The sequence below is a fragment of the Carcharhinus amblyrhynchos genome, unplaced genomic scaffold (genome assembly GCF_965287045.1).
Source record: "Carcharhinus amblyrhynchos unplaced genomic scaffold, sCarAmb.v2.hapA scaffold_43, whole genome shotgun sequence".
NCBI lineage: Eukaryota > Metazoa > Chordata > Chondrichthyes > Carcharhiniformes > Carcharhinidae > Carcharhinus > Carcharhinus amblyrhynchos.
The window spans coordinates 845,024-866,012 of record NW_027649784.1 but is presented as its reverse complement, the minus strand read 5'-3'; the positions used below and the strand labels follow the sequence as shown (position 1 = coordinate 866,012).

General features: G+C 50.0%; 1 protein-coding gene across 1 annotated transcript in view; it reads right to left on the bottom strand.

The window, feature by feature from the left end:
• The window catches only part of LOC145337107 (galactose-3-O-sulfotransferase 2-like), a 68,061-nt gene extending 48,110 nt beyond the window's left edge, over nt 1–19,951 (bottom strand). Inside the window, exon 1 of the mRNA XM_080181865.1 lies at nt 19,712–19,951. Within this exon, the coding sequence (XP_080037991.1) occupies nt 19,712–19,716 (5 nt within the window). The 5' untranslated portion in view covers nt 19,717–19,951. The remainder of the gene's footprint in view (nt 1–19,711) is intronic.
• Between the last annotated feature and the right edge of the window lie 1,038 nt (nt 19,952–20,989).

Sequence of the window (20,989 nt, the reverse complement as noted above, 5' to 3'; positions counted from 1 at the left end):
CACAGATTTGCCACTCTCTGGCTGAAGAAATCCCTCCTCATTTCTGTTTTAAAGGATCGTCCCTTTAGCCTGAGGTTGTGCTCTCTGGTTCTAGTTTTTCCTACTGGTGGAAACCTCCTCTCCCCGGTCCACTCTATCCAGACCCTCGCAGTATCCTGTAAGTTTCAATAAGATCCCTCCATCACTACCATTCAGCTCCTCTCCCCCCCTTCAAAGTGGGGGTTCATCTGGGACTTTACCTGTATCCCCTACAAGGGATGCCAGGGCCTATACACAATACCCTTGGTAGAACCTATAGGCCACAGAGACAGGCCATACTGGTCCATGCAGAACAAAATGCCCATCTCGGCTAACCCTATTTGGCTGTGTCTGGCCCATATCCCTCTAAACCTTTCCTCCCCATGTATCTGTCCAAACGCCTTTTAAATGTTGTCCATGTCCCTGCCTCAACGACTTCCTCCGACAACTCATTCCACACCCTCTGTGTATAAAAGTTGCTCCTCAGGTCCCCATTCATTCTTTCCCCTCTTAACGCAAACCTAACGCCCTCTAGTTCTCGACCTCCCAACCCCAGGAAAAAGACTGAGCGCATTCACCCTACCCGTGCCTCTCATGATCTGAAACACTTCTATAAGATCAGATTCCTACGCTCCAAAGGGAAAAGTCCTAGCCCATCCAATCTCTAACTCGGTGGGGGAGGCGGTGGTACTATCACTTAGACTATTAATCCAGAAACTCAGCTAATGTCCTGGGGGAACCTGGGTTCGAATCTCGCCACGGCAGAATCTGACTTCAATAAAATATATCTGGGATTAAGAATCTACTGATGACCCATTGTCGGAAAAACCCACCTGGTTCCCTTTAGGGAAGGAAATCTGCTGTCCTTACCCCGGTCTGGCCAACTCGTGACTCCGGAGACACAGCCAATGTGGTTGACTCTCAACTGCCCTCCAAGGGCAACTAGGGATGGGCAATAAATACTGGCCCAGCCAGCGACACCCGTGTCCCGTGAAGGAATAAAAGAAATGTCCTTTGAGTGCTGGCAGCATCCTTGTAAATTGGCAGACACTCCTAGCTTCCCCAGCAATCTGCCCATCGCCTTATTAGGACGGAGATCGGAGTAGAGGTAGGGAGAGAGACAGAACAGGCGGTTAGAAGGCGGCTATTTTGGACCTTAATGTTTTTTGGCTGCAGATGTTTTGTTAACTGTCCATTTATTCAGAATGAAACTGGAGGCTAGCCTCATGTATATCTGGAATGGGGATTCAATTGAATATCAGTGTGCAAGCCATTCGGGCCATCGTGCCCGTGCTGGCTGTTTGGTTTAACACCTATCCAACTAGACCCATTCCCGTCCTGCCCAAACCGCACTCAATGCCAGCCCTCCACTCTCCCCCTACTCTCTGCAAGTCTTTCCTCTTCCAGTATTCATCCCCATTCCCTTTCAAAAGTTGCTGTTGAATCTGCTTCCGGCCCTCCTGACAGCTCGCTGCGTCAAAAACCTTCTCCTCGTCTCCCCCACTCCACTTCTCCTGCTGATTCCCCTCCATCGGACTCCCCGACTCTGGATATCGACCCTCCTGTCGCTGGAAACTGTTCCTCCTCATTTTCTCCATCAAACCTTTTATGGCTTGGAAGAGCTGGATTACATCTGCTCTTCACCCTCTCTTCCCTGAGTGGAGAGATTTTCAAAATTGAGTTGGTTCTGGGCTGGCTCTGGAGCAGTTCTGGACTGATTCTGGAGCAGTTCTGGGCTGGTTCTGGACTGCTTCTAGTTTGATTCTTGGCTGGTTCTGGAATAGTTCTGGACTGGTTCTAGTTTGGTTCTGGGCTGGTTCTGGAATAGTTCTGGGCTGGTTCTAGTTTGGTTCTGGGCTGGTTCTGGAATAGTTCTGGACTGGTTCTAGTTTGGTTCTGGAATAGTTCTGGATTGGTTCTAGTTTGGTTCTGGAATAGTTCTGGACTGGTTCTAGTTTGGTTCTGGGTTGGTTCTGGACTGCTTTTAGTTTGATTCTTGGCTGGTTCCGGAGTAATTCTGACCTGGTTCTAGTTTGGTTCCGGAATGGTTCTGGACTGGTTCTAGTTTGGTTCTGGGCTGGTTCTGGACTGCTTCTAGTTTGATTCTTGGCTGGTTCTGGAGTAATTCTGAACTGGTTCTAGTTTGGTTCTGGGCTGGTTCTGGAATAGTTCTGGACTGGTTCTAATTTGGTTCTGGGTTGGTTCTGGAGTAGTTCTGGACTGGTTCTGGAGTAGTTCTGGACTGGTTCTAGTTTGGTTCTGAGCTGGTTCTGGACTGGTTCTAGTTTGATTCTGAGCTGGTTCTGAAGTAATTCTGGACTGGTTCTAGTTTGGTTCTGGGCTGGTTCTGGAGTAGTCCTGGACTGCATCTAACCTGAGCAATGATAAGACATGCAACAAAGAAAGAAAGAGTGAATGAGAGAACAAGAAAGCAAACAAAAGTAAGAGGGAGATGGAGAGAGGGAAAGAAAGAGAAAGAGGTAAAGAAAGAAATAAAGAGAGAAAGCAAGAGAGAGAGAGAAAGAGGGAGAGAAAAAGAGAGAGAGAGAAAGAAAGATAAAAAGAAAAAGAGAAAAGAGAGAGAGGGAGAAAGAAAGAAAGACAGACAGACAGAAGGTGAAAGAGAAAGAGATAAAGAGCAAGAGAGAGAGAAAGAAAGAGGGAAAGAGAAAGGGGGTGTGAGAGAGAAAAAGAAAAAGAAAAATGAAAGAAAGGAGAAAGAGAGATGAGTGATTGGAAATGAACTGTTTTTTCCGACATTAGAAATCGAGGTGGGTGTGGATAGGGAAGAGATCTGGATAAACACAGTGAGGTCAGCGGTTGCGTTAAGAGGTTATAGATTGTAAGTGAGCATGAAGAAAGATGAGGAGTAAAATCAGTGGCCAGCTAATGGATACCACTCAAACAGCATTGATTTTATAAATGACAATTTCCCAGTCAGTCGAAGCAATCTCAGCTGTGCCTAAAGAGAGCAGGATTAGCAACTCGGACTATTAATAGACAGCAAGAGACTGTGATCCCTTTAAGTTAGCCACGGAGACTGGGAGGAGGGGATGAGGCTTCGATTAAAGACAAACACAACTCAATGGGAGGTCAGAAAGAGGGCATCATAAACGAAAGAGAGACTTGCATTTATATAGCACCTTCCAGGACATTGCCTAAGTGATTTAGGGCCAAGGGAGTGACGTGTATGTCGCAATTTGCAATGGAGAAAATGGAAGGGGGGGCCTCAACTTAACATCTCGGCTCAACGCTCACGCACCCCCTCCCTCTGGCTACCCCCTACTGTTCCAAATATCGCAACTGTGGCCCCTTCCCATTGTAATTCGAGAGCAGTAGGCTGTGTGGGCTCACCCCGGAGTCCAAACGTTGTAGGTTCAAATCCCTGTGTCCTTCTTACAAAAGAACAAAACTGCACTTACACAGCGTAGAAATCCAGACCCTATTTTCCGGTGTGATACTGAGGGGGTAGGGGGACTGTGCTGCACGGGTTGAGTATGAACGATCCTGTGACTACCATTCCAAATCCCAATATTTCACTCTCGGCGAACAGCCCCAAAGCAGAGGACATGTTTATGATAGCTGGTTGTGTGCAAAATGGCCGCCTAGGTTGGCACTTAGAATTTCATTGGCTGAAAGTTGCTAGATAAATGAAACTTTCTAAAAAAAAATTATCTTGTGGATGCAGCCAGCGTTGCTGAACTGAATTTTGGCTTGTTAGGCCTTTTCGAACAGTTGGATGGAATTAGGGGGTCATAGTTTGAGGGTAAGGGTTAAACCTTTGAGAGTTGAGGTGCGGAGAAATTTCTTCACCCAGGGGGTGGTGAATGTGTGGAATTCACTCCCACAGAAAGTAGTCAAGGCCAAAACATTGTGTGATTTCAAGAAGGCATTAGATATAGCTCTTGGGGCTAAAGGGATCGAGGGATATGGCATCGGGATATTAAATTTGATGATCAGCCATGATCAAAATGAATGGTGGAGCAGGCTGGAAGGACCAAATGACCCTCTCCTGCTTTTGATGGTCTGGAGTCCCATGTAGGCCAGACCGGGAAAGGACGGCAGATTTTCATCCCGAAAGGACATTGATGAACCGGATGGGTTTTTACAACAATGGGTCACCATTTAGACTTTTAACCCCAGATTTTTATTGATTTCAAATTTCACCATCCGCCATGGTGGGATTCGAACCCAGGTCCCCAGAGCCTTACCCCAGGTCTCCAGAGCCTTACCCCAGGTCTCTGGATTACCAGTCCAGTGACAGTACCACCAGGTCACCGCTTGAGAAGGTGGTGGGTGAGCCACCTTCTTGAACCCACAGCAGTCCCTGTGGCGTAGGTACACCCACAGCGCTGTTAGGGAGTTCCAGGATTTTGACCCAGCGGCAAAGTCAGGATGGCGAGTGGCTGGGGAGGGAAACCTCAGGGTGGTGGTGTCTCCAAGCGTCTGCTGCCCTTGTCCTTCTAGATGGTGCAGATCGTGTGTTTGGGTGAAGCTATGGAAGTATTAAAGAATGGCTTGCCCTGAACACTAAACTTCTTACTGAGGTGGGGTGCTTGTATGGGAAATGGTGGTGTAGTGAGAATGTCACTGCACTGGTGATTCAGAAGGACTGGAATGGGTTCATATCCTGCCATAGTCTCAGTAATAATGACTATGAACCTGTCATCAATTGCTATCAATGAATGGAATACCTCCAGTGCAGAAGAAGACCGTTTAACCTATCAAGTCTGCATTGGCCCTCTGAAAGAGCACTCTACCTAAGCTCATTCCCTTACACTGTCACCATAATGCTACACATTTGCCAGAACCAATCCACCTAACCTGTCCATCTTTGGGACACGAAGGGACAATTTAGCATGGCCAATACACGTAACCCACACATCTTTGGACACTAAGGGGCAATTTAGCATGGCCAATACACCTAACCTACACATCTTTGGACACTAAGGGGCAATTTAGCATGGCCAATACACCTAACCTACACATCTTTGGACATTAAGGGACAATTTAGCATGGCCAATACACGTAACCCACACATCTTTGGACACTAAGGGGCAATTTAGCATGGCCAATACACCTAACATACACATCTTTGGACACTAAGGCAGAATTTAGCATGGCCAATTCCCCTAACTTGCTCATCTTTGGACATTAAGGGTCAATTTAGCATGGCGAATCCACCTAACCTGCACATCTTTGGACACTAAGGGGCAATTTAGCATGGCCAATCCACCTAACCTGCACATCTTTGGACACTAAGGGGCAGTTTAGCATGGCCAATACACCTAACCTACACATCTTTGGACATTAAGGGTCAATTTAGCATGGCCAATCCACCTAACCTGCACATCTTTGTATTGTAGGAGGAAATGGGAGCACCTGGAGGAAACCCACGCAGACACAGAGAGAATGTGCAGACTCTGCACAGACAGTGACACAAGGTAGGAATTGAACCTGGTAACCTGGCGCTGTGAGGCAGCTGTGCCAACTGCTGTGCCGCCCCTTGTAAAAACCCATCGGGGTTCAGTAATCTCCCTTTAGGGAAAGAAATCTGCTGTCCTTACCCGGTCTGGCCTACATGTGACTCCAGGACCACAGCCAATGCGGCTGGCTCTTAACTGCCCTCTGAAATGACCAAATGAGACATTCAATTCAAGGGGCAATTAGGGATGGGCATCAAATGCTGGCCTTGCCCAGCAAGTCCCGCAGTTCATGGGAGGATAATTTCGATTTGAAGTTGCGATCACTGCATAGTGTGCCCTCAAATTAAGTTGATCTTTCTCTATACCCTAGCTGTGACTGTAACACTACATTCTGCACCCTCTCCTTTCCTTGTACTCTACATACTCTATGAACGGTAAGCTTTGTCTGTATAGCGCGCAAGAAACAATACTTTTCACTGTAGCCCAATACATGTGACAATAATAAATCAAATCAAATCCTTCTCCCCGATGTACTGTAAACAGTATGCTTTGTCTGTACAGTGTGCAAGAAACAATACTTTTCACTGTAGCCCAATACATGTGACAATAATAAATCAAATCAAATCCTTCTCCCCGATGTACTCTAAACAGTATGCTTTGTCTGTACAGTGCGCAAGAAATAATATTTGCACTTTATCTCAATACTTGTGACAATAATAAATCAAACCAAATCCTTCTCCCCTATGTACTCTATGAATGGTATGCTTTGTCTGTATAGCGCGCAAGAAACAATACTTTTCACTGTAGCCCAATACATGTGACAATAATAAATCAAATCAAATCCTTCTCCCCTATGTACTCTGTCAACAGTATGCTTTGTATAACGTGCAGGAAACAATACTTTTCACTGTTTCCCAATATATGTGTCAATAATAAATCAAACCAAATCCTTCTCCCCTATACTCTGTGAACTGTATGCTTTGTCTGTACAGCACACAAGAAACAACACTTTTCACTGTAGCCCAATACATGTGACAGTAATAAATCAAATCAAATCCTTCTCCCCGATGTACTGTAAACAGTATGCTTTGTCTGTACAGTGCGCAAGAAATAATATTTGCACTTTATCTCAATACTTGTGACAATAATAAATCAAATCAGGAGGATCTGGAGGGGAACTTTGCAAACACTGTTCGAGGGATCTGCAAGTGTTTACAACCAGCTGGCGAGACTCCAGGCTTGTGTGTCCTCAGGATGTGTACCAGATGAAGAAGCTTGACTGGCTTTAGTGTCATTGGCACTGGAGTAGGAAATGTGAGTCAGACAGTGGGTGAGGGGGTTGAGTGAATACAGGGATATGAGAAGTTATGTTGACAACGCTCAATGGCTTATTCTGAAGTTTAAACAAAGAGGGACTGGGGGTGGTGGGCAAATGTTTCATCCGATTCACTGAAGGAGAGGCTTTTTTTTAAGATTAAAGTTGGATTTCCAGCCCCACGCCCGTTGGTCTGAACCGCCCTCCCCCCACCGTTCCCTTCCCCGTCCCAGGAAACAGGAGTCACGACTGTTTCCAGAGCTCAACGCAGCCCCTGGCGATGGGAGGAATATGGAGGAAGTTACTGTGAAACTCCCCCCCAGTCCGGCACCCGTCGATGCACCCTAACCAGCACGTCTTCCGGACTGCGGGAGGAAAGCGGAGCACCCGGAGGAGATCCACGCAGACGGGGCGGTGGGAGTGGGGGAGAACCTGCAAACTCCGCACAAGACAGTGACCCCCAAGCTGGGATTTGAACCCGGGTCCCTGGCGCTGTGGGGCAGCGGCGCTCACCCACTGTGCTGGCCTCCAGGAGGAACGACTCCCTGCAGAGGGTGGTGGAGTCGCGGGACTCGTGGCCCCGCTGGCGTCTGAGTCGGTGAATGGTCTCCAGATGGAGATGGAGATACTTCCATCCCAGATAAAGGGAAAGAGGGATCTGGTGGGGAGGTGGGTCTGAGACCAGGGAGAGAGCAACCATGGCCTGACTGAACTTGCCTACTTCTGCTCCTAATTCCTATGCAAACTAGAGGCAGGGGCAAGCCATTCGGCCCATCGAGACTGCTCTCCCATTCACTTTGATCATGGCTGGTCATCAAATTCAATATCCTGACAACCCCCCTGCCCCCTTCACTCCCAACCGCCCCCCACACACACACACACACACACACACACACATACACACAACAAAGAAAATTACAGCACAGAAACAGGCCCTTCCAACCCTCCAAGCCTGCACCGACCGTGCTGCCCGTCTGAACTAAAACCCCCCACACCCTTCCGGAGACCTTATCCCTCTATTCCCCATCCTATTCATGTATTTGCCAAGACGCCCCTCTAAAAGCCACTATCGTATCTGCTTCCACAACCTCCCCCGCCCCCCCGCCCTTCCCCCGTCCCCCACAACGAGTTCCAGGCACCCACCCCCATATTCCTCAATCCCTTTAGCCTGAAGAGCTATATCTAATAACTTCTTGAAATCTCACAACGTTTCAGCTCAACAATAGTCGGGTGGGTGAGCGCCATTTTGGCAAGATTTCCACTGAAGTTGAGCGCGTTGGGGGGTCCAGTTCGAGACCTTTCCCTCTCAGAGTCACACTGGAACTGCAACCCCAGGTAGATAGCTGGGAGGCTGCTTCCGTATGGAAGCCACTTCGGAAAATAATTGGTTAAGAAGTGCAAAAATGGGCCAGGCCGCCGGCCTTTGTGGTGGACAAGTGGGTGGAGGGGAGAGCAGGAATCCCCCTCCACGGGGGGGGGGGTGGCTCCTGAGTGCGTGTATTCCTACCCCAAATGCCTCTCTGTGAACCCCCACCATCCCAAAATTGAGGCTGGCACGGTGGCACAGTGGTTAGCATTGGCTGCCTCACAACTCCAGGGACCCGGGTTCAATTCCAGCCTCGGGTGACTGGCCAATCCAGCAAACCTGCACATCTTTGGACACTAAGGGACAACTTAGCATGGCCAATCCAGCAAACCTGCACATCTTTGGACACTAAGGGACAACTTAACATGGTCAATCCACTGAACCCACATATCTTTGGACAGTAAGGGGCAATTTAGCATGGCCAATCCACCTAACTCGCACATCTTTGGACACTAAAGGGCAATTTAGCATGGCCAATCCACCTAACTCGCACATCTTTGGACACTAAGGGACAACTTAACATGGTCAATCCACCTAACCTTTACATCTTTGGACACTAAGGGGCAATTTAGCATGGCCAATCCACTGAACCCACATATCTTTGGACAGTAAGGGGCAATTTAGCATGGCCAATCTCCCTCACCTAAACATCTTTGGACACTAAGGGGCAATTTAGCATGGCCAATCCACCTAACATGCACATCATTAGACACTAAGGGGCAATTTAGCATGGCCAATCCAACTAACCTGCACATCATTGCACACTAAGGGGCAATTTAGCATGGCCAAACCACCTAACCCGCACATCTTTCAGACAGTTGGAGGAAGCCCATGCAGACACAGGGAGAGAACATGCAGACTCCGCACAGACAGTGACCTGCGGGCCAGGAATCGAACACTGGTCACTGGCACCGTGCGCGCTGCCAGACTGCCCTCCTGGAACCAGGCTGCCAAGTCTGTACAGCCTCTCCCTACCCCTTTCTGCCAAAATGCGTGGCCTCCCATCGCGGGACATCAGTTTTGAGCACCGGTCGGTTGCCTGCTAACCATCGTCGCTGGCTGGTTGGTAAAGGAACGAGTTTGTTCCCAGGAACCACGGGGTATTAGGCCTCTGCGTCGTTCAGTGTCCCCGCTGATTTCACAAGAGTGAATGAGAACCAGCTGCTTCCTGCACAATGGCTTTGGTCCCTTGGGTGGAAGAAAAGCAAACTCAACCTCCCGAATGCCCCCTCCCCTCTCCTCCCTCCCCTCAGCACCCTCCCCTTCCCCTCCCCGCAAATCTCAAACTAAACTTGACTGGAGATTGGTTTCCGCAAGGGTAAAATTCCACAGCTGTTCTGAATCGCAACATTCTCTCTCTCTCTGCCAAAACCAAAACTCGTACGGCTTTCAACAATCCCAGAGAACAAAAACATGGTTCCTGGGAAGCTGGAGATCTGGGTGGAATCGAAACAGAAAATGCTGGAAGTACTCTGTGGGTCTGGCATGTCCGTGGAGGGAGAAGCAGAGGTTAACCTTTCATCCCTCTGAGCCTCAACTCTCCTCCAGTTCCACGTATTTAATCGCTCCACCTACCTTGGCGTGCATGGTGGCACAGTGGTTAGCACCGCTGTCTCATGGCACCAGGGACCCGGGTTCTATTCCGGTCTCGGGTCACCGTCTGTGTGGAGTTTGCACGATTTCCCCTGTGTCTGCGTGGGTTTCCTCCGGGCGCTCCGGTTTCCTCCCATAGTCCAAAGATGTGCAGGTTAGGTGGATTGGCCATGCTAAATTGCCCCTTAGTGTCCAAAGAAGTGTAGGTTAAGTGAATTGGCCATGCTAAGTTGCCCCTTACTGTCCAAGGAAGTGTACGTTAAGTGGATTGGCCATGCTAAGTTGCCCCTTAGTGTCCAAGGAAGTGTATGTTAAGTGGATTGGCCATGCTAAGTTGCCCCTTAGTGTCCAAAGATGTGTGGATTAGATGGATTGGCCATGCTAAATTGCTCCTTAGTGTCCAAAGATGTGCAGGTTGGGTGGATTGGCCATGTTAACCACCTCGTTAGTGTCCAAAGATGTGCGAGTTAGTGGGGTAAATACGTGAAGATGCAGGGTAGGGCATGGGTGGGATGTGGAGACTCAGTGCAAACCTGATGGGCCGAATGGCCTGCATCTGCACTGTAGCGATGCTATGATTCTGATGTGCAAACTCCACACAGACAGTTACCCAAGCCGGGAATCGAACCCGGGTCCCTGGCGCTGTGAGGCAGCAGTGCTAACCCGCCGTGCCACCCTTGGTGCTGCTCACCTCACCTTGACTGCCCTTGTGTTTTCAAGGGCTGTTTTGGAAGCTTCGCTAGATTTCCCCAAAACAATGTACTCAAAGCAAGATAATTGAAGTTGCTTAATGTGAGGAAAACGAAAAACATTGACTGGAGTTGGCACTCATTCTGGTTAGTGGCAGACTTGGGCACCTGCTAGTAACAGAATTGGCGTGCAAATTCTTATTCTAATGTTCTCAGCTGAAAGCTAGATAAAATCTGGAATATAAAGCTCGCCTCACGACCATTGTCGATTGTCTTAAAGACCCATCTGGTTCACTAATGGCCTACATGTGTCTGCAGAGCCAAAGCAAAATGGCCGCCTCTTAACCGCCCCTCTGAAATATTCAGTGAAAGGGCAATTAGAGAAGGGAATTAAGAATCTACTGATGACCATTGTCTTAAAGACCCATCTGGTTCACTAATGTCCTTTCGGGCTGGCCTACATGCATCTGCGGAGCCAAAACAAAATGGCTGCCTCTTAACTGCTCCTCTGAAATGTTCAGTGCAAGGGCAATTAGAGAGGAGAATTAAGAATCTACTGATGACCATTGTCGGAAAAACCCATCTGGTTCACTCATGTCCTTTAGGGAAGGGAATCATAAAATCCCTACAGTGCAGAAGTAGGCCATTCGCCAACCACATTCCCCACTCAGGCCCTATCTCCACAACCCCAAGTGGAAGGCCTTGCTTACAATTCCCATGTCCTGTGCGGGGTGGGGAAATGCTGGCCCTGTCAACAATGCCCTACAACTCCTCTTTCGGGAAGGAAATCTGCCGCCCTTACTCGTCCTGGCCAACGTGTGACTCCAATCCCATGATCAATGTAGCCGACACCTAATTGCCCCTCCGAAATGGCCGAGCGAGACAAGGGGTAATGAGGAATGGGCAACAATGCCCACATCCAATGAATTAAAAAGAAAATGTCCCCTTTGGGGAAGGAAATCTGCTGTCCTTATCCGGTCAGGCCTACATGTACCTAACTCTACAGCCAATATGGTTGACTCTTAAATAACGCCCTTTATTTCAAGGGCGATGGGTGACATATTTTCTCCCTCGAACTGTAAACTATCGCTCCTTTAATCTGACAAGAAATGATATCTAACTTGCTGAACCGCAGGGCAAATGCTTTATAATCCCACTGAAATTTTATTGGAACTCAAAAGGATGAGGGGGAGATCTTATAGAAACGTATAAGATAATGAAGGGAACAGATAAGAGAGAAGCAGGGAAGTTGTTTCCACTGGTGGGTGAAACTAGAACTAGGGGGGGCATGACCTCAAAATAAGGGGGAGCAGATTTAGGATTGAGTTGAGGAGGAACTTCTTCGCCCAAAGGGTTGTGGATCTGCCCTGCCCAGTGAGGCTACCTCGTTGAATGTTTTTGAGGCGAGGATAGATAGATTTTTGAACAGTAAAAGGGATTAAGGGTGAGCGGGCGGGCAAGTGGAGCTGAGTCCACGAAAAGATCAGCCGTGATCTTACTGAATGGCGGAGCAGGCTCGAGGGGACAGATGGCCGACTCCTGCTCCCAGTTCTTACGAGCAGACCTCGGAGGTGGAGACTCTGTCGCGATGTAGGAAACACACAGCAAGATCCCACACCGTTCTGAGTGGTGTTGGCCAAATGTTGAATGCGGAACACAGCGACGAGAAGCGGGAGTAGGCTGTTCGGCCGTCCAAGACTGCCCCACCATTGAATACAATCGTGGTTGGTCTATTTTGGCCTCAGTTCCTTCTCTGTGCCCTGCATTCCTCGATCGATCAAACATTTATCCACCTTCACCTTAAATACTTCTAATGATCCAGCCTCCACCGCCCTCTGGGGCAGAGAATTCCGGAGATTTACCACCCGGTGTAAGAAAGAATTTCGACGCACCTCATTTTAACTGACATCTTGTCGCTGTCTCCCTTCATTCAAGGCTCTCCTGCGTGACAAACATCTCACCATTTACCCTGTCAAGCTCCCCCCCCCCCCCAGGATCTTTGAATAAGGTCACCCCTCACACTTCTAAACTCAGAGGAACACAGATCCACTCCACTTCCTTACTTTCAAAAGAGTGATCGTTCCCCCTAACACCCGCTTCCCGAGAGTCAGCGAGCGCTGAGGGAGCGCCGGCCTGGATTCGGGTCACTAAGGCAGGCCTTAAACAGATGGATTTTTTCAGATTGGGAGGCCAACATAAAGTTTATTGATCGGTGTCACCAGCAAGGCTTACATTAACACCGCAATGGAGTTACTGTGAAAATCCCCCCAGTCGCCACACCCCAGCACGGCCAATGCAGCCTAACCAGCACGTCTTTCGGACTGTGGGAGGAAACCGGAGCACCCGGAGGAAACCCACGCGGACACGGGGAGAACGTGCAAACTCCACACAGACAGTGACCCGAGCCGGGAATCGAACCCGGGTCCCTGGCGCTGTGAGGCTGCAGTGCTAATCATTGTGCCATCCTGTCGCCCTATGCCACCCCTGAGGACAGCTACCTCCCTGGGTCCTGACTAAAAGGGCATTTTTTAAAAAATTCATTAGTGGGACACGGGCGTCGCTGGCTGGGCCAGCGTTTATTGCCCATCCCTACTTGCCCCTTGGAGGGGCAGTTGAGAGTCAACCACATTGGCTGTGGCTCTGGTGTCACATGTAGGCCAGACCGGGGTAAGGACGGCAGATGGCACAGCAGTTGGCACTGCTGCCCTGGTGTTGTGAGACTTCTTACTGTGCTCACCCCAGTCCCACGCTGGCATTTCTACAACACGCCTCACAGCGCCACGGACAGGTTCAATTCCCGGCTTGTGTGGAGTTTGTACATTGTCCCCATGTCTGCTTGGGTTTCCTCTGGGTGCCCCGGTTTCCTCCCACAGTCCAAAGATGTGCAGGATAGGTGGATTGGCCATGCTAAATTACCTCTTATTGTCCAAAGATGTGCAGGTTAGGTGGATTGACCATGCTAAATTGTGCCTAGTGCCCAAAGATGTGTAGGTTAGGTGGATTGGCCATGCTAAATTACCCCTTAGTGTCCAAAGATGTGCAGGTTAGGTGGATTAGCCATGCTAAATTGCCCCTTAGTGTCCAAAGATGTGTAGGTTAGGTGGATTGGCCATGCTAAATTGCCCTTTAGTGTCCAAAGATGCGCAGGTTAGGTGGATTGGCCATGTTAAATTGCCCCTTAGTGTCCAAAGATGTGCATATTAGATGGATTGGCCATGCTAAATTGCCCCTTAGTGTCCAACAATATGCAGGCTAGGTGGATTCTGTGCTAAATTGCCCCTTTGTGTCCAAAGATGTACGGGTTAGGTGGATTGGCCATGTTAAATTGCCCCTTAATGTCAAGGGGACTAGCTAGGGGTTGTTGGGATAGGATTGTGATCTCTGCAGACTCGATGGGCCGAATGGTCTCCTTGTGCATTGCAGGGATTCCCTTCCCTAAAGGACATTAGTGAACCAGCTGGGATTTTTCCAACAAAGGGTCATGAGTAAATTCTTAATTCCAGATATTTTTTTCATTGAATTCAATTTCCACCATCTGCCATGGTGGGATTCGAACCAGGATCCCCACTACATTAGCTGGAGTTTCTGGATTAATAGTTTAGCAATGGTACCAGTAGGCCATTGCCTTCTCCACTGGGGAAATATCTTGGTCCTCTTTGCTTGATGTGCAGCCCATGCCTTGTAATTAAGATCGGACAATCATCTAACCTGATTACAGAGGCCAAATAATATTCTCTGGTTCCGCTCCACACAACCTACTGAGTTGGGGGACCGCTTTAGGTCTCGTAGCCACTAAAGGGCAACAGTGGACATTATTTGTTTTTCAGGCTAAGTTTAACCCAAAACGTAGAGTTGAAGTTTATTTATTAGTGTCACAAATCGGCTTACATTAACACTGCAATGAAGTTACTGTGAAAATCCCCCAATCGCCACACTCCAGCGCCTGTTTGGGTAACACTGAGGGAGAATTTAGCACGGCCAATTCACCCTAACCAGCACATCTTTCGGACGGTGGGAGGAAACTGCAGCACCCGGAGGAAACCCACGCAGACACGGGGAGAACGTGCAGACTCTGCACAGACAGTGACCCAAGTTGGGAATCGAACCCGGGACCGTGGCACTGTGAGGCATGCCGCCCTTAAATGGTATGGTGACCATTTTAATAATTCTCAACCTGGCTTTCAAGCCTCTTCTTGTCTCACACATTCCTGTGACCTTCTCCTGCTCTCCCCTTTCCTCCCACCGCCCATCCCTCCCCTCCAAGATCTCTGCACTATTCCAACTCCCTCCAGGGTGGCACTGCTGCCTCATAGCGCCAAGGACCCAGATTCAATTCCCGGCTGTGGGTCACTGTCTGTGTGGAGTTTGCACGTTCTCCCCCATGCCTTTGTGAGTTTCCTCCGGGTGCTCCCGTTTCCTCCCACAGTCAGAAGGATGTGCTGGTTAGGGTGCATTGACCCAAACAGGTGGCGGAGTGTGGCGACTAGGGGAATTTCATGAAGTTACAGGGTTAAGTGGATTGGACATGGAAATTGCCCCTTAGTGTCCAAAGATGTGTAGGTTAGGTGGATTGGCCATGCTAAATTGCCCCTTAGTGTCCAAAGATGTGCAAGTTAGGTGGATTGGCCATGCTAAATTGCCCCTTAGTGTCCAAAGATGTGCAGGTTAGGTGGATTGGCCATGCTAAATTGCCCCTTAGTGTCCAAAGATGTGCAGGTTAGGGGGATTGGCCATGCTAAATTGCCCCTTAGTGTCCAAAGATGTGTAGGTTAAGTGGATTAGCCATGCTAAATTGCCCCTTAGTGTACAAAGATGTGTAGGTTAGGTTGATTGGCCATGCTAAATTGCCCCTTAGTGTACAAAGATGTGTAGGTTAGGTGGATTGGCCATGCTAAATTGCCCCTTAGTGTACAAAGATGTGTAGGTTAGGTGGATTGGCCATGCTAAATTTCCTCTCTGTGATACCCGAACAGGTGCTGGAGTGTGGCGACTAGGGGATTTTCACAGTAACTTCATTGCAGTGTTAATGTAAGCCTACTTGTGACGTTAATAAGTAAGCTTTAATTCCATCGTCCTGAGCATCAACCGATTGCCATCGCTCCAACATTCGCCTTCAGCTGTGTCGGGGCCCTAAACCCTGGGATTTTGTCCCTAAACCTCTCTGTCTCTCTCCCTCTCTTTCTCTCTCCTCCAATAAGCTGTTCCTGAAAACCGACCTCTTTGATTGCTGTCCCTGATATCACCTCACGTGAACTGACTGGCAGCTTTTGGCCACTTCATGCTGTGAAGCACTTTGAGAAAGTTATTGAATGGGCTACGAGCTTACTAATGGTAAGACCTCACACAAAAACCTTTATAGAATACAAAGGGACCAAGTCAACCACAGTATCTAAAACATATATGGCATCGTTAAAGTCATAAAATTCCATATAGCACAGATTGGTAATCAGTAATATGCTATTTTTACGGATTGTTATCGTAGAGTTCCGACAGTGCCAAGGAAGGCCGTTCAGCCCATTAACCCTGCACTGACAAAATCCTACCAGGCACTAATCCCGTAATCCCCCTGACAGTCAGGGGAAATTTAGCATTCACCGAACCCACACATCATAGGTGCAATTTAGCACAGTGAAGCCAATGTGGGAGTGAGTCCCACATTCTCCCCCACTCCCCGTGGGAGCGAGTCCCACATTCTCCCCACTCCCCATGGGAGCGAGTCCCACATTCTCCCCCACTCCCCATGGGAGCGAGTCCCACATTCTCCCCACTCCCCATGGGAGCGAGTCCCACATTCTCCCCCACCCCCCATGGGAGCGAGTCCCACATTCTCCCCCACTCCCCCGTGGGAGCGAGTCCCACATTCTCCCCCACTCCCCCGTGGGAGCGAGTCCCACATTCTCTCCACTCCCCCGTGGGAGCGAGTCCCACATTCTCTCCACTCCCCGTGGGAGCGAGTCCCACATTCTCCCCCACTCCCCGTGGGAGCGAGTCCCACATTCTCTCCACTCCCCGTGGGAGCGAGTCCCACATTCTCTCCACTCCCCGTGGGAGCGAGTCCCACATTCTCCCCCACTCCCCGTGGGAGCGAGTCCCACATTCTCCCCCACTCCCCGTGGGAGCGAGTCCCACATTCTCTCCACTCCCCGTGGGAGCGAGTCCCACATTCTCCCCCACTCCCCGTGGGAGCAAGTCCCACATTCTTCCCAATCTCTGGGCAAAGACGTTTCTCCGCAATTCCCTGTTGGATTTGTTGGTGACTCTTTTAAGATGATGACCCCCTCATTCCCCCCACACCATATCCCTGAAAGAGAGTCTTACCCAGGCCCATCCCTTCTTCCCTACCCCCATATCCCTGCATAGTTCCCATCCCCCATCCACCTAACTGCACATCTTTGGACACTGAGGGGCAATTTAGCATGGCCAATCCACCTAACCTGCACATCTTTGGACACCAAGGGGAAATTTAGCATGGCCAATCCACCTAACCTGCACATCTTTGGACACCAAGGGGCAATTTAGCATGGCCAATCCACCTAACCTGCACATCTTTGGATACTAAGGGGCAATTTAGCATGGCCAATCCACCTAACCTGCACATCTTTGGACACTAAGGGGCAATTTGGCATGGCCAATCCACCTAACCGGCACATCTTTGGAGTGTGGGAGGAAACAGGAGCACCCACGGAGGAAACCCACGGAGACACGGGGAGAATGTGCAAACTCTGCACAGTCAAGTGACCCAAGCCGGGAATCGTACCCGGGTCCCTGGCACTGTGAGGCAGCAGTGCTAACCACTGTACCACTGTGCCGCCTCTCCATCATGACTAAGGTATCGATCAAGCCACCCCTCTGCACTTTTCTAGGGAGCAGAGCTTAGCCGTTCTTGCTCGATTGGTGTCAGCTCTCCATCCTATTTGAGGTGTGGCTTGTTTTTTATTTGAACAAGTCCCTTTATCCTGAATAACGCACCTCATTTAATTTCTGCAGGTTCCCTCAACATTTGGCACAGTTTCCCTCGGTCGTTCTGATAAATAAATTGCCTATTCTTTCCACCAAGGTTTGCAGCCAAGTTCCAAAGAACATTGGGGGCACTTTCACAACACGCACACACACACAAAAATGGAGCAAATACTCGGAGCTCAATCTTGAAGCTGTTAAATTTTAATCAGCCTCTCATTCATTATTTAGCGGCTGGTTGTCGATGGATACCACGGAGGCCAACATTCCCAGGACACAGTTACAAAGGGAATTTTGCTTTGATTCTATGATTTTCCAAGCCTCCCTGGAAGTGCTGTAAATTGCTACGTTTCTCTTTCAACACTCTCTCTTTCTCTGTGTCACTCTCCTTCCTTTTCTCTCTCTCGTGCAACCTCCCCATCCTTTCTCTCTGTCTCTGTCTCTGTCTAACCCCCTTTATCACTCCTGCCTCGATTCTTTTCTCTCTCACTCTCTCTCCCCCCATCCTTTCCTCTCCCTCCATCCTTTCTCTCTCTCTCTCTGTCTAACCCCCTTTATCACTCCTGCCTCGATTCTTTTCTCTCTCACTCTCTCTCCCTCTATCCTTTCCTCTCCCTCTCCCTCCATCCTTTCTCTCTCTCTCGCTCTCTCTGTGTTTAACCCCCTTTATCGCTCCTGCCTCGATACTTTTCCCTCTCACTCTCTCTCCCTCCATCCTTTCCTCTCTCTCTGAGCCTAACGTCCTTTATCACTCTTGCCTCAATCCTTTTCTCTATCTCTCTCTCTCTCTCCCTCCATCCTTTCCCCTCTCTCTCTCTCTCTCTCTACCTCTTTTACCACTGTTGACTTGCTCCTTTTCTCTCTCGCTCTCTCCCTCCCTCCACCCTTTCTTTCTCTGTGCCTAATCTTTATCACTCTTGATTCAATCCTTTTCTCTCTCATTGTCTCTCTTTCTCTCTCCGTCCTTTCTCTCTCTGTCCTAACCTCTTTTATCACTGCTAAATTGATCCTCTCTCTTGTTACATTCTCTCTCTCTCCATCCTACCGCTCTCTCTCTCTCTCTCTCTCTCTGTCCTCTTAGAATCATGGAATCCTACAGTGCAGAAGGAAGCCATTTGGCCCATCATGTCTGCACTGACCACAATCCCACCCAAGCGCTATCCTCATAATGATCTGCATTTACCCTAGCTAGTTCCCCAACATGGCAATTTAGCATTGGCCAATCCACCTAACCTGTACATCTTTGGACACTAAGGGCCAATTTAGCATGGCCAGTCCATCTGACCTGGACATCTTTGGACACTAAGGGGCAATTTAGCATGGCCAATCCACCTAACCTGCACATCTTTGGACACTGAGGAACAATTTACCATGGCCAATCCACCTAACCTGCAAGGTGAGAGGAAACCAGAGCGCCCGAAGGAAACCCACAGATACTAGGGGGAGAACGTGCAGCCCCTGCACGGACAGTGACTCAAGCTGGGAATTGAATCCTGGTCCCTGGCGCTGTGAGGCAGCAGCGCTAACCACCGTGCCACCATACGCCTGCTGACTTGATCCTTTCCTCTCTCGTTGTGTTGTCTTCCTCTCTCTCCCTCACTCTCTCCCTCCCTCCCTCCCACCTCTCTCCCTACCCCCCACCTTCTCTCACTCTCCCCGTCAGTTCACCCCTCCACCTTCTCCCTCTCCTCCGTCACCGTCCCTCTCTGATGGATCTCCCTCAAACCCTGTTTTGCCCGTTCGGTCCACCGTTCCGCCCCCACCCTTCCCTCGTCCACGTACATCTCTCCCCCTTCTTCTCCGTGTTGATTACGTAACCGGGCGGTTCAGGAGTAAAGGGGGTGCGTTCGACCCATCACAACCCCCTGCTATCCCTTTGTAAGAACGGTCCAATCAGTCTCACTGTCGTGTTCCCTTGCGACATGGGTCGGTGACAGCTGATTTTTCCTAAGCGTTCCTGACGTCTTGGCTCACCCGTAACCCCCTTCCTCCCCAGACAGAGGGGAGAACGGAGGGGCAAACAAGAAGTTTGACTCGATTCTCAACCCCCTTTGCGCCCGCCACGACGCAACAAAAATGCACCGACCTCCTTAACATTCTTTAAAACTTGGAAACACCAAGCATTGTTTACAAGACACAGAGGGAGAGAAAAGCTTTGCAAAGAAAGTGACCGCAACTGGTTTAAAAATAGATGTGGTTTTGCAGACAGTCCACCAACATTTTTTTTTCCCCCGATTGACGCCCCCCCGCCATCCCGAATACGGCAGGAGGGTCCGCAGTCTCCCCCCACCACGCAAAGCTTTAGCCACACAAACGGATGAAAGCCAAAAGAGTTTGCGGCACCCACCTCATTACTGGTCGAGTCCTTCACAATCCTCTCTGCCTTTCTGTGTCTGTCTGCTCCCACGCAGTGAGTCGCAGTTCCCTATCAGATACTCGCTCTGTGTGCTCACATGCTCTCTTTAGAAAGGCTGGGCTGTCACAGAGAATTGCATTAAATTATATTCTGAAGCGCACACGCACACTTAAACACACAGATATGCCTTGATCTTCAAGAGATTCCCAAGAATCTCTCTGCTCCTCTGCACAATCTCTCTCTCTCTCTCCTCCCTCTCATTCTTCTCCCCTCCCCTCTCTGTTTTTCTCTCTCTCTCTTCCTCAGCCCCTTAAATGCACAATCCCTTCTCTCTCTCTCACACACACACACACACACCCCTTTATCTCTCTCTCTCCCCTCCCTCTCTCGCACACACAGACACACACACACACGTCTCCCTCCCTCCCCCCCACACACAGAAACACACACTAACTCCCCCTCTTTCTCTCCCCCCACTCTCCCCCCTCTCTCTCCTCCCTCCCACTCTCTCTCTCTCTGTCCCCCACCTCTTTCTCCCCCTCCCTCTCATTCTCCCCCTCCCTCTCTCTCCCCCCTCCCTCTCCCCCCTCCCCCTCTCTCTCTCCCCCCCACCTCTCTCTCCCTCCTCCCCCTCTCTCTCGCCCCCTCTCTCTCCCTCCTCCCTCTCTGTCTCCCCACCCCCTCCCTCTCTGTCTCCCCACCCCCTCCCTCTCTCTCCCCCCTCCCTCTCTCTCTCTCCCCCCCCACCTCTCTCTCCCTCTCTCCCCCCTCCCCGTCTCTCTCCCCCCTCTCCGTCTCTCTCCCCCCCTCCCCCCCTCCCTCTCCCCCCTCTCTCTCTCTCTCTCCCCCTCTCTCTCTCCCCCCAACCCTCTCTGTCTCTCCCCCCTCCATCTCTCTCACAGACACACACACACACACACACACAGACCTCCCTCCCTCTCTATCCCCTTCTCTCCTCCATCTTACTTTATTCCCTTCCCCCTCTGCCCTCACTCCCCTTCCTCTCTCTCCCCTCCCACCACTCCCTTTCACCCCTCCCTCTCTCTCTCCCCCCTCCCTCTTTCTCCCCTTCCCTCTCTCTCTCTCTCCTCCCTCTCTCTCTCTCTCCCCCTCCCTCTCTCTCTCTCTCTCTCCCCCACCCTCTCTCTCTCTCTCACAGATACACACACCCCCCCCCCCACACACACACACACCCCCACACACACACACACACACACCTCCCCCACACACACACACACACGCACCTCCCTCTCTCTCCCCTTCTCTCCT